General features: G+C 50.3%; 1 protein-coding gene across 1 annotated transcript in view; it reads left to right on the plus strand.

Moving 5' to 3' along the window:
* TGFB1I1 (transforming growth factor beta 1 induced transcript 1) overlaps window positions 1-17,362 on the plus strand; it is a gene marked incomplete at its 3' end in the record, with an annotated part of 45,574 nt that overhangs the window by 20,530 nt on the left and 7,682 nt on the right. The window contains 2 exon segments of the mRNA XM_040355806.1: window positions 2,596-2,674; window positions 16,516-16,791. Coding sequence (XP_040211740.1) covers window positions 2,596-2,674; window positions 16,516-16,791 — 355 coding nt within the window.

Raw genomic sequence — 17,362 nt, forward strand, 5'->3', positions numbered from 1 at the left:
CAAGGGATTGTTCATGTATGATGTGTTATGGGGGCAGATCACATATAAAGTGTGTCACGGGATTGTCCATGTATGATGTGTTATGGGGCAGATCACATATGACGTGTGTCAAGGGATTGTTCATGTATGATGTGTTATGGGGCAGATCACATATAAAGTGTGTCAAGGGATTGTTCATGTATGATGTGTTATGGGGCAGATCACATATGACGTGTGCCACGGGATTGTTCATGTATGATGTGTTATGGGGGCAGATCACATATGACGTGTGCCACGGGATTGTTCATGTATGATGTGTTATGGGGGCAGATCACATATAAAGTGTGTCACGGGATTGTTCATGTATGATGTGTTATGGGGGCAGATCACATATGACGTGTGTCAAGGGATTGATCATGTATGATGTGTTATGGGGGCAGATCACACATGACGTGTGCCACGGGATTGTTCATGTATGATGTGTTATGGGGGCAGATCACATATGACGTGTGTCACGGGATTGTCTATGTATGATGTGTTATGGGGCAGATCACATATGACGTGTGTCACGGGATTGTTCATGTATGATGTGTTATGGGGCAGATCACATATGACGTGTGTCAAGGGATTGTTCATGTATGATGTGTTATGGGGGCAGATCACATATGACGTGTGCCACGGGATTGTCCATGTATGATGTGTTATGGGGGCAGATCACATATAAAGTGTGTCAAGGGATTGTCCATGTATGATGTGTTATGGGGGCAGATCACATATGACGTGTGTCACGGGATTGTCCATGTATGATGTGTTATGGGGGCAGATCACATATGACGTGTGTCACGGGATTGTTCATGTATGATGTGTTATGGGGGCAGATCACATATGACGTGTGTCACGGGATTGTTCATGTATGATGTGTTATGGGGGCAGATCACATATGACGTGTGCCACGGGATTGTTCATGTATGATGTGTTATGGGGGCAGATCACATATGACATGTGTCACGGGATTGTTCATGTATGATGTGTTATGGGGCAGATCACATATGACGTGTGCCACGGGATTGTTCATGTATGATGTGTTATGGGGCAGATCACATATGACGTGTGTCACGGGATTGTTCATGTATGATGTGTTATGGGGGCAGATCACATATGACGTGTGCCACAGGATTGTTCATGTATGATGTGTTATGGGGGCAGATCACATATGACGTGTGTCACGGGATTGTCCATGTATGATGTGTTATGGGGCAGATCACATATGACGTGTGCCACGGGATTGTCCATGTATGATGTGTTATGTGGGCAGATCACATATAAAGTGTGTCACGGGATTGTTCATGTATGATATGTTATGGGGCAGATCACATATGACGCGTGCCACGGGATTGTCCATGTATGATGTGTTATGTGGGCAGATCACATATAAAGTGTGTCACGGGATTGTCCATGTATGATGTGTTATGTGGGCAGATCACATATAAAGTGTGTCACGGGATTGTCCATGTATGATGTGTTATGGGGCAGATCACATATAAAGTGTGTCACGGGATTGTCCATGTATGATGTGTTATGGGGCAGATCACATATGACGTGTGTCACGGGATTGTTCATGTATGATGTGTTATGGGGGCAGATCACATATGACGTGTGTCACGGGATTGTTCATGTATGATGTGTTATGGGGACAGATCACATATGACGTGTGTCACGGGATTGTTCATGTATGATATGTTATGGGGCAGATCACATATGACGTGTGCCACGGGATTGTCCATGTATGATGTGTTATGTGGGCAGATCACATATAAAGTGTGTCACGGGATTGTCCATGTATGATGTGTTATGTGGGCAGATCACATATAAAGTGTGTCACGGGATTGTCCATGTATGATGTGTTATGGGGGCAGATCACATATGACGTGTGTCAAGGGATTGTTCATGTATGATGTGTTATGGGGGCAGATGACATATGACGTGTGCCACGGGATTGTCCATGTATGATGTGTTATGTGGGCAGATCACATATAAAGTGTGTCACGGGATTGTCCATGTATGATGTGTTATGGGGGCAGATCACATATGACGTGTGCCACGGGATTGTTCATGTATGATGTGTTATGGGGCAGATCACATATGATGTGTGTCACGGGATTGTTCATGTATGATGTGTTATGGGGGCAGATCACATATGACGTGTGTCACGGGATTGTTCATGTATGATATGTTATGGGGCAGATCACATATGACGCGTGCCACGGGATTGTCCATGTATGATGTGTTATGTGGGCAGATCACATATAAAGTGTGTCACGGGATTGTCCATGTATGATGTGTTATGTGGGCAGATCACATATAAAGTGTGTCACGGGATTGTCCATGTATGATGTGTTATGTGGACAGATCACATATAAAGTGTGTCAAAGGATTGTTCATGTATGATGTGTTATGGGGGCAGATCACATATGACGTGTGCCACGGGATTGTTCATGTATGATGTGTTATGGGGCAGATCACATATGACGTGTGTCACGGGATTGTCCATGTATGATGTGCTACACAAGATAAAGGATTGGGTGTAACGTGGACTGGACGTGTTCTTTCTTGCAGGGTATTATCGGCCTCCTCCGCCACACTGGAGCTGGATAGACTAATGGCCTCCCTGTCAGATTTCCACAAACAGAATACGGTCAGAAAGAACTCTGCATTTTCCATATTTTGTTATCACTGAGTTCAGTATTAGAGTGACTGAGCACAGAGGATTGTATAGAGGATTGTGACGAAACGCATCGGAACCCCACTTGGGTGCTTCCAATCAGTGCCTCCTGTCCAGCAGACCGGAAGATAATACCAGCCCTTCCCCCAATCATCGTACGCAGACAAGATGTGGGGATAGAACCAAAGGAATGACTGTTTATTGAACAGAAATCCAGGTTTTTATACACTTGAATAGTAGGTCACCATCATCATATAACATAACGGTCAGATAACGGGGGAGAGCGGACTGCGTGTCACATAACGGGGGAGAGCGGACTGTACATCACATAACGGTCAGATAACGGGGGAGAGCGGACTGTACATCACATAACGGTCAGATAACGGGGGAGAGAGGACTGCGTGTCACATAACGGTCAGATAACGGGGGAGAGAGGACTGCGTGTCACATAACGGTCAGATGACGGGGGAGAGCGGACTGTACATCACATAATGGTCAGATAACGGGGGAGAGCGGACTGCGTGTCACATAACGGTCAGATAACGGGGGAGAGCGGACTGCGTGTCACATAACGGTCAGCTGACGGGGGAGAGCGGACTGTACGTCACATAACGGTCAGATGATGGGGGAGAGCGGACTGTACGTCACATAACGGTCAGATGATGAGGGAGAGAGGACTGCGTGTCACATAACGGTCAGATGACGGGGGAGAGCGGACTGTACATCACATAACGGTCAGATGATGAGGGAGAGAGGACTGCGTGTCACATAACGGTCAGATGACGGGGGAGAGTGGACTGTACATCACATAGCGGTCAGATAATGGGGGAGAGAGGACTGCGTGTCACATAACGGTCAGATAACGGGGGAGAGCGGACTGCGTGTCACATAACGGTCAGATGACGTGGGAGAGAGGACTGCGTGTAACATAGCGGTCAGATAATGGGGGAGAGCGGACTGTACATCACATAACGGTCAGATGACGGGGGAGAGCGGACTGTACGTCACATAACGGTCAGATGACGAGGGAGAGCGGACTGTACGTCACATAATGGTCAGATGACGGGGGAGAGCGGACTGTACATCACATAGCGGTCAGATAATGGGGGAGAGAGGACTGCGTGTCACATAACGGTCAGATAACGGGGGAGAGCGGACTGCGTGTCACATAATGGTCAGATGACGTGGGAGAGAGGACTGTACGTCACATAACGGTCAGATGACGGGGGTGTGACGGTATTGGTATGATATCCCCGTCAACGTTCCCTTCTTCCCATAACGAAAATCACCCCGATATTCCACGAGGAGGGATATCCCTGGAATCGCCCAGAAAGCCACACATGCCAAGCTTACTGCTAGAACAAGACAGACTTTAATGGTTTTTCTTCTCAGCTTTTTATACAGTCCAAGACATTGAAGCAACAATGAAATCTCCACCCCCCCCCAATCACACACTAAGGCTAATTACTAAAACATTCTAGACAGGTCGGCACCGACCGACAATTATCATGTCTAATCACTGCACATTCCTTAAACAACAAACCATCTTCACACACTGAGTTTCCTAAACAGACGTTTCGTCTGCTTCCAGTTTGACACCTAGTAACACCTCTGAGAATCACTAGGTTGTAGACAGGGTTATCACACAATTAAAGGCCTTTCACAAGCTAGCCTTATTTAACATATGAACAGTCCTTACAGAGAGAGATGAATCACACATGAAACACCTGTTACCTGTAACCCACAGCATTAAATTAGCAGGGAGAGCATTAGACTGAAGCATATAGGCAATTGCATCACAATGGCCCCCCCTTTTCTCCCTGCTACGGCAAACCCGGTTGGACCTTTCCTGGTCCAGTAGGGTTGACGGGTTCAGAGCTTTTAGTCCGAGGTTAACTCCGTTTGGCGTAACTGACCTCCCTTGGCAACTGCTTCAGACTCAGGTATGCCACCGGGTCGTCAGATCACACGCCGTTCAGTCCCCAAGTCTTTGTGCGATCTGCAGAGTCACCAGAAGTCAGTGTGAAGACGGCAAATGGGTCTGTGCGCCGCCATCTAGGTGTCCCGCTATGGGAGGGGCAGGTTATGGCTCTGAAGTGACAGTCACAGAAGATTCATAAAAAGAAAAAGTTATATTTGTTGAAATGCTGTAGCACTGGTGCTCAGAGTCCGGGGGGGGGGGAGGGGACTCAGAGCCCCATAAGGTCAGCCACCCCCTGCTCCCTCCGCAGCCGCCGGTTCTCCTCTTTGAGCTTCTCCAGCTCCATCTCCAGTTCATGGAGCCTGGGGGGGTCAGCCCGCTGTGACCTCAGGTGGTTGTTCTCCTCCTCCATGCGGCTTATGCACTCCTCCAGCCCTATGTACTCACGGATCAGATCCTGCTTGCTCATGTCCTGCAGGCTTTCCACGTGGTCCTTCATCATCAGGAACTGGGTGGTGGTGTAAGGGGCCACCGGTGGGCCCTTGGCGAACATCTCGGCCCGCATCTGGGGCGCCCGCTGCGATTCCATCTCCTCCAGTCGCTTCTTCTCCTCCCAGGTCCGCTGGTTATATGACTTCCAGGACCTCTTCTTCTTGGAGGGTAGCTGGCGGTGCCTCTTTCTGCCCAGCTCCCTCCAAGGCCCCTCCGGCTCATGGCTGTCGCCCATGACCAGCTGACAATGGTGTTCCCTGTTGTCCGTAATAACAGATTGTACCATGAGGGCTTCGTAAGGGGTGCCCAATGGTTCTTCCTGACCCAGCTCCTGGGGATCCCAAGCCGAGTCTACACAATGGGCTGCTGCTGGTGGGCGGTACCCAGGTTGAGACCAATTTGACCTGGTGTTGTCATTCATGGGGCAATTCTGCTTGAAGTGACCCAACTGTTTGCACCGGAAGCAGCGTTGTTCGTTGTCCTCCTGGCGTGGGTAGCGAGGGCTATATGTCATCGGTCTGTTAGGCGGTTGGTATCTAGCGGCTGGTGGGTGTGAGGGCGCCGTTGGTTGTGGGGGTTGTACCCGTGGTGTGACCTGGTTTGTCTTGCGAGTATCCGCATATTCATCCGCCAACTTCGCGGCCTCTGGTAGAGTCATGGGCCTGCGATCTCTCACCCAATCCTTGACGTCCGTCTGGATGTGATTGTAAAATTGCTCCAGGAGCATTAGTTGCAAAATGTCCTCTGCGGTGGTGGCCTGGCTGCTGTTAACCCAGTTAGAGGCTGACAGGGACAACTGGCATGCCCATTCCGCGTAAGAGTCTTTCGTGGTTTTGCGTGAGTCCCTGAACTTCTGTCGGTGGGACTTTGGGGTTACCGCATAACGAGCCAGGAGCACTTCTTTAACCCTGGCGTAGCTATGGATATCCTGATCTGGCACGGTCCGGAAAGCATCAGAAGCTTTGCCTGACAGTTTGCCTGACAATATTGCAACCCACTCTCTTCTAGCTATTCGGTGCAGGTTACATTGTCGCTCAAAATCCGCCAGGTAGTTATCAATCTCACAGTCCTTTTCATCAAAAGCTTTAAAAGCGCTAAACGGAATCTTCCTTGCGTCTGCTGTGCTGTACTCACTGTTCGGAGAAGGTGCGGCTGCTTGTTGGACTGCTGCCAGTTTTAACTGTAGTTCTGCGTCCCTTATTTGTTTATCCTCCTTTGCTAACAGGTCCATCACTCTCAGCACCACATCTGCCGTTGGGTTCGGGCCGAACCACGCTAGCTTCTCTCTCATTAGCTTGTTGGCTGGCGATTCCTCCTCCTGAATCACTGGTGTCTCCATCTCTTGTACTGCTGGCGTTGCTGCAATCCCGTCTTCCTGGTCTATCTCCATTGATTCTGCTATGATGACCCGCTTGGTTTTGTTGCTAGCAATCCTTCCACGAACTTCCAGTAGTTCTTCCAGTGTCTGCTTGGAATCCGGGTGTGAAGGGGAATAGAAGGGAAAAATCCCACTGCTGCCACCAATTGTGACGGTATTGGTATGATATCCCCGTCAACGTTCCCTTCTTCCCATAACGAAAATCACCCCGATATTCCACGAGGAGGGATATCCCTGGAATCGCCCAGAAAGCCACACATGCCAAGCTTACTGCTAGAACAAGACAGACTTTAATGGTTTTTCTTCTCAGCTTTTTATACAGTCCAAGACATTGAAGCAACAATGAAATCTCCACCCCCCCCCAATCACACACTAAGGCTAATTACTAAAACATTCTAGACAGGTCGGCACCGACCGACAATTATCATGTCTAATCACTGCACATTCCTTAAACAACAAACCATCTTCACACACTGAGTTTCCTAAGCAGACGTTTCGTCTGCTTCCAGTTTGACACCTATTAACACCTCTGAGAATCACTAGGTTGTAGACAGGGTTATCACACAATTAAAGGCCTTTCACAAGCTAGCCTTATTTAACATATGAACAGTCCTTACAGAGAGAGATGAATCACACATGAAACACCTGTTACCTGTAACCCACAGCATTAAATTAGCAGGGAGAGCATTAGACTGAAGCATATAGGCAATTGCATCACAGGGGGAGAGCGGACTGTACGTCACATAACGGTCAGATGACGGGGGAGAGCAGACTGTACATCACATAACGGTCAGATGACGGGGGAGAGAGGACTGCGTGTCACATAACGGTCAGATGACGGGGGAGAGCGGACTGTACATCACATAACGGTCAGATGATGAGGGAGAGAGGACTGCGTGTCACATAACGGTCAGATGACGGGGGAGAGCGGACTGTACATCACATAGCGGTCAGATAATGGGGGAGAGAGGACTGCGTGTCACATAACGGTCAGATAACGGGAGAGAGCGGACTGCGTGTCACATAACGGTCAGATGACGTGGGAGAGAGGACTGCGTGTAACATAGCGGTCAGATAATGGGGGAGAGCGGACTGTACATCACATAACGGTCAGATGACGGGGGAGAGCGGACTGTACGTCACATAACGGTCAGATGACGAGGGAGAGCGGACTGTACGTCACATAATGGTCAGATGACGGGGGAGAGCGGACTGTACATCACATAGCGGTCAGATAATGGGGGAGAGAGGACTGCGTGTCACATAACGGTCAGATAACGGGGGAGAGCGGACTGCGTGTCACATAATGGTCAGATGACGTGGGAGAGAGGACTGTACGTCACATAACGGTCAGATGACGGGGGAGAGCAGACTGTACATCACATAACGGTCAGATGACGGGGGAGAGAGGACTGTACGTCACATAACGGTCAGATGACGGGGGAGAGAGGACTGCGTGTCACATAACGGTCAGATGACGTGGGAGAGAGGACTGCGTGTAACATAGCGGTCAGATAATGGGGGAGAGCGGACTGTACATCACATAACGGTCAGATGACGGGGGAGAGCGGACTGTACGTCACATAACGGTCAGATGACGAGGGAGAGCGGACTGTACGTCACATAACGGTCAGATGACGGGGGGAGAGCGGACTGTACATCACATAGCGGTCAGATAATGGGGGAGAGAGGACTGCGTGTCACATAACGGTCAGATAACGGGGGAGAGCGGACTGCGTGTCACATAATGGTCAGATGGCGTGGGAGAGAGGACTGTACGTCACATAACGGTCAGATGACGGGGGAGAGCAGACTGTACATCACATAACGGTCAGATGACGGGGGAGAGAGGACTGCGTGTCACATAACGGTCAGATGACGGGGGAGAGCGGACTGTACATCACATAACGGTCAGATGATGAGGGAGAGAGGACTGCGTGTCACATAACGGTCAGATGACGGGGGAGAGCGGACTGTACATCACATAGCGGTCAGATAATGGGGGAGAGAGGACTGCGTGTCACATAACGGTCAGATAACGGGAGAGAGCGGACTGCGTGTCACATAACGGTCAGATGACGTGGGAGAGAGGACTGCGTGTAACATAGCGGTCAGATAATGGGCGAGAGCGGACTGTACATCACATAACGGTCAGATGATGGGGGAGAGCGGACTGTACGTCACATAACGGTCAGATGACGAGGGAGAGCGGACTGTACGTCACATAATGGTCAGATGACGGGGGAGAGCGGACTGTACATCACATAGCGGTCAGATAATGGGGGAGAGAGGACTGCGTGTCACATAACGGTCAGATAACGGGGGAGAGCGGACTGCGTGTCACATAATGGTCAGATGACGTGGGAGAGAGGACTGTACGTCACATAACGGTCAGATGACGGGGGTGTGACGGTATTGGTATGATATCCCCGTCAACGTTCCCTTCTTCCCATAACGAAAATCACCCCGATATTCCACGAGGAGGGATATCCCTGGAATCGCCCAGAAAGCCACACATGCCAAGCTTACTGCTAGAACAACACAGACTTTAATGGTTTTTCTTCTCAGCTTTTTATACAGTCCAAGACATTGAAGCAACAATGAAATCTCCACCCCCCCCCAATCACACACTAAGGCTAATTACTAAAACATTCTAGACAGGTCGGCACCGACCGACAATTATCATGTCTAATCACTGCACATTCCTTAAACAACAAACCATCTTCACACACTGAGTTTCCTAAGCAGACGTTTCGTCTGCTTCCAGTTTGACACCTAGTAACACCTCTGAGAATCACTAGGTTGTAGACAGGGTTATCACACAATTAAAGGCCTTTCACAAGCTAGCCTTATTTAACATATGAACAGTCCTTACAGAGAGAGATGAATCACACATGAAACACCTGTTACCTGTAACCCACAGCATTAAATTAGCAGGGAGAGCATTAGACTGAAGCATATAGGCAATTGCATCACAATGGCCCCCCCTTTTCTCCCTGCTACGGCAAACCCGGTTGGACCTTTCCTGGTCCAGTAGGGTTGACGGGTTCAGAGCTTTTAGTCCGAGGTTAACTCCGTTTGGCGTAACTGACCTCCCTTGGCAACTGCTTCAGACTCAGGTATGCCACCGGGTCGTCAGATCACACGCCGTTCAGTCCCCAAGTCTTTGTGCGATCTGCAGAGTCACCAGAAGTCAGTGTGAAGACGGCAAATGGGTCTGTGCGCCGCCATCTAGGTGTCCCGCTATGGGAGGGGCAGGTTATGGCTCTGAAGTGACAGTCACAGAAGATTCATAAAAAGAAAAAGTTATATTTGTTGAAATGCTGTAGCACTGGTGCTCAGAGTCCGGGGGGGGGGGAGGGGACTCAGAGCCCCATAAGGTCAGCCACCCCCTGCTCCCTCCGCAGCCGCCGGTTCTCCTCTTTGAGCTTCTCCAGCTCCATCTCCAGTTCATGGAGCCTGGGGGGGTCAGCCCGCTGTGACCTCAGGTGGTTGTTCTCCTCCTCCATGCGGCTTATGCACTCCTCCAGCCCTATGTACTCACGGATCAGATCCTGCTTGCTCATGTCCTGCAGGCTTTCCACGTGGTCCTTCATCATCAGGAACTGGGTGGTGGTGTAAGGGGCCACCGGTGGGCCCTTGGCGAACATCTCGGCCCGCATCTGGGGCGCCCGCTGCGATTCCATCTCCTCCAGTCGCTTCTTCTCCTCCCAGGTCCGCTGGTTATATGACTTCCAGGACCTCTTCTTCTTGGAGGGTAGCTGGCGGTGCCTCTTTCTGCCCAGCTCCCTCCAAGGCCCCTCCGGCTCATGGCTGTCGCCCATGACCAGCTGACAATGGTGTTCCCTGTTGTCCGTAATAACAGATTGTACCATGAGGGCTTCGTAAGGGGTGCCCAATGGTTCTTCCTGACCCAGCTCCTGGGGATCCCAAGCCGAGTCTACACAATGGGCTGCTGCTGGTGGGCGGTACCCAGGTTGAGACCAATTTGACCTGGTGTTGTCATTCATGGGGCAATTCTGCTTGAAGTGACCCAACTGTTTGCACCGGAAGCAGCGTTGTTCGTTGTCCTCCTGGCGTGGGTAGCGAGGGCTATATGTCATCGGTCTGTTAGGCGGTTGGTATCTAGCGGCTGGTGGGTGTGAGGGCGCCGTTGGTTGTGGGGGTTGTACCCGTGGTGTGACCTGGTTTGTCTTGCGAGTATCCGCATATTCATCCGCCAACTTCGCGGCCTCTGGTAGAGTCATGGGCCTGCGATCTCTCACCCAATCCTTGACGTCCGTCTGGATGTGATTGTAAAATTGCTCCAGGAGCATTAGTTGCAAAATGTCCTCTGCGGTGGTGGCCTGGCTGCTGTTAACCCAGTTAGAGGCTGACAGGGACAACTGGCATGCCCATTCCGCGTAAGAGTCTTTCGTGGTTTTGCGTGAGTCCCTGAACTTCTGTCGGTGGGACTCTGGGGTTACCGCATAACGAGCCAGGAGCACTTCTTTAACCCTGGCGTAGCTATGGATATCCTGATCTGGCACGGTCCGGAAAGCATCAGAAGCTTTGCCTGACAGTTTGCCTGACAATATTGCAACCCACTCTCTTCTAGCTATTCGGTGCAGGTTACATTGTCGCTCAAAATCCGCCAGGTAGTTATCAATCTCACAGTCCTTTTCATCAAAAGCTTTAAAAGCGCTAAACGGAATCTTCCTTGCGTCTGCTGTGCTGTACTCACTGTTCGGAGAAGGTGCGGCTGCTTGTTGGACTGCTGCCAGTTTTAACTGTAGTTCTGCGTCCCTTATTTGTTTATCCTCCTTTGCTAACAGGTCCATCACTCTCAGCACCACATCTGCCGTTGGGTTCGGGCCGAACCACGCTAGCTTCTCTCTCATTAGCTTGTTGGCTGGCGATTCCTCCTCCTGAATCACTGGTGTCTCCATCTCTTGTACTGCTGGCGTTGCTGCAATCCCGTCTTCCTGGTCTATCTCCATTGATTCTGCTATGATGACCCGCTTGGTTTTGTTGCTAGCAATCCTTCCACGAACTTCCAGTAGTTCTTCCAGTGTCTGCTTGGAATCCGGGTGTGAAGGGGAATAGAAGGGAAAAATCCCACTGCTGCCACCAATTGTGACGGTATTGGTATGATATCCCCGTCAACGTTCCCTTCTTCCCATAACGAAAATCACCCCGATATTCCACGAGGAGGGATATCCCTGGAATCGCCCAGAAAGCCACACATGCCAAGCTTACTGCTAGAACAAGACAGACTTTAATGGTTTTTCTTCTCAGCTTTTTATACAGTCCAAGACATTGAAGCAACAATGAAATCTCCACCCCCCCCCCAATCACACACTAAGGCTAATTACTAAAACATTCTAGACAGGTCGGCACCGACCGACAATTATCATGTCTAATCACTGCACATTCCTTAAACAACAAACCATCTTCACACACTGAGTTTCCTAAGCAGACGTTTCGTCTGCTTCCAGTTTGACACCTATTAACACCTCTGAGAATCACTAGGTTGTAGACAGGGTTATCACACAATTAAAGGCCTTTCACAAGCTAGCCTTATTTAACATATGAACAGTCCTTACAGAGAGAGATGAATCACACATGAAACACCTGTTACCTGTAACCCACAGCATTAAATTAGCAGGGAGAGCATTAGACTGAAGCATATAGGCAATTGCATCACAGGGGGAGAGCGGACTGTACGTCACATAACGGTCAGATGACGGGGGAGAGCAGACTGTACATCACATAACGGTCAGATGACGGGGGAGAGAGGACTGCGTGTCACATAACGGTCAGATGACGGGGGAGAGCGGACTGTACATCACATAACGGTCAGATAATGGGGGAGAGAGGACTGCGTGTCACATAACGGTCAGATGACGGGGGAGAGCGGACTGTACATCACATAACGGTCAGATGACGGGGGAGAGAGGACTGCGTGTCACATAACGGTCAGATGACGGGGGAGAGCGGACTGTACATCACATAGCGGTCAGATAATGGGGGAGAGAGGACTGCGTGTCACATAACGGTCAGATAACGGGAGAGAGCGGACTGCGTGTCACATAACGGTCAGATGATGTGGGAGAGAGGACTGCGTGTAACATAGCGGTCAGATAATGGGGGAGAGCGGACTGTACATCACATAACGGTCAGATGACGGGGGAGAGCGGACTGTACGTCACATAACGGTCAGATGACGAGGGAGAGCGGACTGTACGTCACATAATGGTCAGATGACGGGGAGAGCGGACTGTACATCACATAGCGGTCAGATAATGGGGGAGAGAGGACTGCGTGTCACATAACGGTCAGATAACGGGGGAGAGCGGACTGCGTGTCACATAACGGTCAGATGACGTGGGAGAGAGGACTGTACGTCACATAACGGTCAGATGACGGGGAGAGCAGACTGTACATCACATAACGGTCAGATGACGGGGGAGAGAGGGACTGTACGTCACATAACGGTCAGATGACGGGGGAGAGAGGACTGCGTGTCACATAACGGTCAGATGACGTGGGAGAGAGGACTGCGTGTAACATAGCGGTCAGATAATGGGGGAGAGCGGACTGTACATCACATAATGGTCAGATGATGAGGGAGAGAGGACTGTACGTCACATAACGGTCAGATGACGGGGGAGAGCAGACTGTACATCACATAACGGTCAGATGACGGGGGAGAGAGGACTGCGTGTCACATAACGGTCAGATGACGGGGGAGAGCGGACTGTACATCACATAACGGTCAGATGATGAGGGAGAGAGGACTGCGTGTCACATAACGGTCAGATGACGGGGGAGAGCGGACTGTACATCACATAGCGGTCAGATAATGGGGGAGAGAGGACTGCGTGTCACATAACGGTCAGATAACGGGAGAGAGCGGACTGCGTGTCACATAACGGTCAGATGACGTGGGAGAGAGGACTGCGTGTAACATAGCGGTCAGATAATGGGGGAGAGCGGACTGTACATCACATAACGGTCAGATGATGGGGGAGAGCGGACTGTACGTCACATAACGGTCAGATGACGAGGGAGAGCGGACTGTACGTCACATAATGGTCAGATGACGGGGGAGAGCGGACTGTACATCACATAGCGGTCAGATAATGGGGGAGAGAGGACTGCGTGTCACATAACGGTCAGATAACGGGGGAGAGCGGACTGCGTGTCACATAATGGTCAGATGACGTGGGAGAGAGGACTGTACGTCACATAACGGTCAGATGACGGGGGAGAGCAGACTGTACATCACATAACGGTCAGATGACGGGGGAGAGAGGACTGTACGTCACATAACGGTCAGATGACAGGGGAGAGCGGACTGTACGTCACATAACGGTCAGATGATGAGGGAGAGAGGACTGTACATCACATAACGGTCAGATGACGGGGGAGAGCGGACTGTACATCACATAGCGGTCAGATAATGGGGGAGAGAGGACTGCGTGTCACATAACGGTCAGATAACGGGGGAGAGCGGACTGCGTGTCACATAGCGGTCAGATGACGGGGGAGAGCGGACTGTACGTCACATAACGGTCAGATGACGGGGGAGAGCAGACTGTACATCACATAACGGTCAGATGACGGGGGAGAGAGGACTGTACGTCACATAACGGTCAGATGACGGGGGAGAGAGGACTGCGTGTCACATAACGGTCAGATGACGTGGGAGAGAGGACTGCGTGTAACATAGCGGTCAGATAATGGGGGAGAGCGGACTGTACATCACATAATGGTCAGATGATGAGGGAGAGAGGACTGTACGTCACATAACGGTCAGATGACGGGGGAGAGCAGACTGTACATCACATAACGGTCAGATGACGGGGGAGAGAGGACTGCGTGTCACATAACGGTCAGATGACGGGGGAGAGCGGACTGTACATCACATAACGGTCAGATGATGAGGGAGAGAGGACTGCGTGTCACATAACGGTCAGATGACGGGGGGAGAGCGGACTGTACATCACATAGCGGTCAGATAATGGGGGAGAGAGGACTGCGTGTCACATAACGGTCAGATAACGGGAGAGAGCGGACTGCGTGTCACATAACGGTCAGATGACGTGGGAGAGAGGACTGCGTGTAACATAGCGGTCAGATAATGGGGGAGAGCGGACTGTACATCACATAACGGTCAGATGACGGGGGAGAGCGGACTGTACGTCACATAACGGTCAGATGACGAGGGAGAGCGGACTGTACGTCACATAATGGTCAGATGACGGGGGAGAGCGGACTGTACATCACATAGCGGTCAGATAATGGGGGAGAGAGGACTGCGTGTCACATAACGGTCAGATAACGGGGGAGAGCGGACTGCGTGTCACATAGCGGTCAGATGACGTGGGAGAGAGGACTGTACGTCACATAACGGTCAGATGACGGGGGAGAGCAGACTGTACATCACATAACGGTCAGATGACGGGGGAGAGAGGACTGTACGTCACATAACGGTCAGATGACAGGGGAGAGCGGACTGTACGTCACATAACGGTCAGATGATGAGGGAGAGAGGACTGTACATCACATAACGGTCAGATGACGGGGGAGAGCAGACTGTACATCACATAACGGTCAGATAATGGGGGAGAGAGGACTGCGTGTCACATAACGGTCAGATAACGGGGGAGAGCGGACTGCGTGTCACATAACGGTCAGATGACGTGGGAGAGAGGACTGCGTGTAACATAGCGGTCAGATAATGGGGGAGAGCGGACTGTACATCACATAACGGTCAGATGACGGGGGAGAGCGGACTGTACGTCACATAACGGTCAGATGATGGGGGAGAGCGGACTGTACGTCACATAATGGTCAGATGACGGGGGAGAGCGGACTGTACATCACATAACGGTCAGATGATGAGGGAGAGAGGACTGCGTGTCACATAACGGTCAGATGACGGGGGAGAGCGGACTGTACATCACATAGCGGTCAGATAATGGGGGAGAGAGGACTGCGTGTCACATAACGGTCAGATGATGAGGGAGAGAGGACTGCGTGTCACATAACGGTCAGATGACGGGGGAGAGCGGACTGTACGTCACATAATGGTCAGATGACGGGGGAGAGCGGACTGTACATCACATAACGGTCAGATGATGAGGGAGAGAGAACTGCGTGTCACATAACGGTCAGATGACGGGGGAGAGCGGACTGTACATCACATAGCGGTCAGATAATGGGGGAGAGAGGACTGCGTGTCACATAACGGTCAGATGACGTGGGAGAGAGGACTGCGTGTAACATAGCGGTCAGATAATGGGGGAGAGCGGACTGCGTGTCACATAACGGTCAGATGATGAGGGAGAGAGGACTGCGTGTCACATAACGGTCAGATAATGGGGGAGAGCGGACTGCGTGTCACATAACGGTCAGATGATGAGGGAGAGAGGACTGCGTGTCACATAACGGTCAGATGACGGGGGAGAGTGGACTGCGTGTCACATAACGGTCAGATAACGGGGGAGAGAGGACTGCACTGTCCTATTATCCCTTAGCTGACAGAAATATCATTTTATTTCAATACACTGCAATACAATCAGAGAAACGTAGAATTACATTATGTATTCCATGTGACACTTTACAATGAAGTACAACATGAAATATTACTATACAGAAAACTTATATATGAATCATATCAAACACATAACAGTCCGAGGGAAATAATAGACTTACAGCCATTTGTGTATCTAGAGGAGATTCTTCACCTGTCTGCATCAGAACTAAAATGGCGTCTGAAACTGAGGTAAAAACTTTATGTTGTTCAATAAGAATATTAATTAACAAAACACAAGACTTTCCTGTGAGGAACTGAACTGCAATTGCAACATCCAACCACCAGGTGTCCTCAGCACACTGACACCAATTCCATCATAGAAACCTCTTAGACAACAAACAAGTTCAATGTCCCCCAATCTCCCCCACATCATTCATCTATTAGGTCTGCCATCTTGTGGTCATAGACTATAATGGTAATGATATTTTCCCTCATTACAGGCTGCTCAGGAACCTTTATCCAGCCCAGTGCAATCCGAAACTCCCCAGCCAATCAAAAACTCCGGAGCCGAAGTCTTGCCAGCTAATGGAGCGGAGGAAAGCCACGTGGCAGTGCCTCCTGCTGGCCAGTCAGAAGAAGTCACCAGCACTAAATCTTTCCCCAGAAGTGACCTGGACTCCATGATGGTGAAGCTTCAATCTGGGCTGAAAGAACAAGGGATCGAAACTCTGAGCAAAGGACTGTGCCAGAGCTGCCAGCGGCCAATCGCGGGGCAGGTAACCTTCCCTTGAAGTCTGCCGGAACACCAGCACTGTGTGTACAATGTGGACACACCAAATACACCGTATACACCAAATACACCGTATACACCAAATACACTGTATACACCGTATACACCAAATACACCGTATACACCAAATACACCGTATATACCACACCCCAAATACACCGTATACACGCACCACATATATACCACACCCCAAATACACCGTATACACCACATATATACCACACCCCAAATACACCACATACACCAAATACACCACACACCAAATACACCACACACCAAATACACCGTATATACCACACCCCAAATACACCATATACACCAAATACACCGTATATACCACACCCCAAATACACCGTATATACCACTCCCCAAATACACCGTATACACCACATATATACCACACCCCAAATACACTGTATACACCAAATACACCGTATATACCACACCCCAAATACACCGTATATACCACTCCCCAAATACACCGTATACACCACATATATACCACACCCCAAATACACCGTATACACCACATATATACCACACCCCAAATACACTGT

Source organism: Rana temporaria, chromosome 6 (assembly GCF_905171775.1).
Source record: "Rana temporaria chromosome 6, aRanTem1.1, whole genome shotgun sequence".
Classification (NCBI taxonomy): domain Eukaryota; kingdom Metazoa; phylum Chordata; class Amphibia; order Anura; family Ranidae; genus Rana; species Rana temporaria.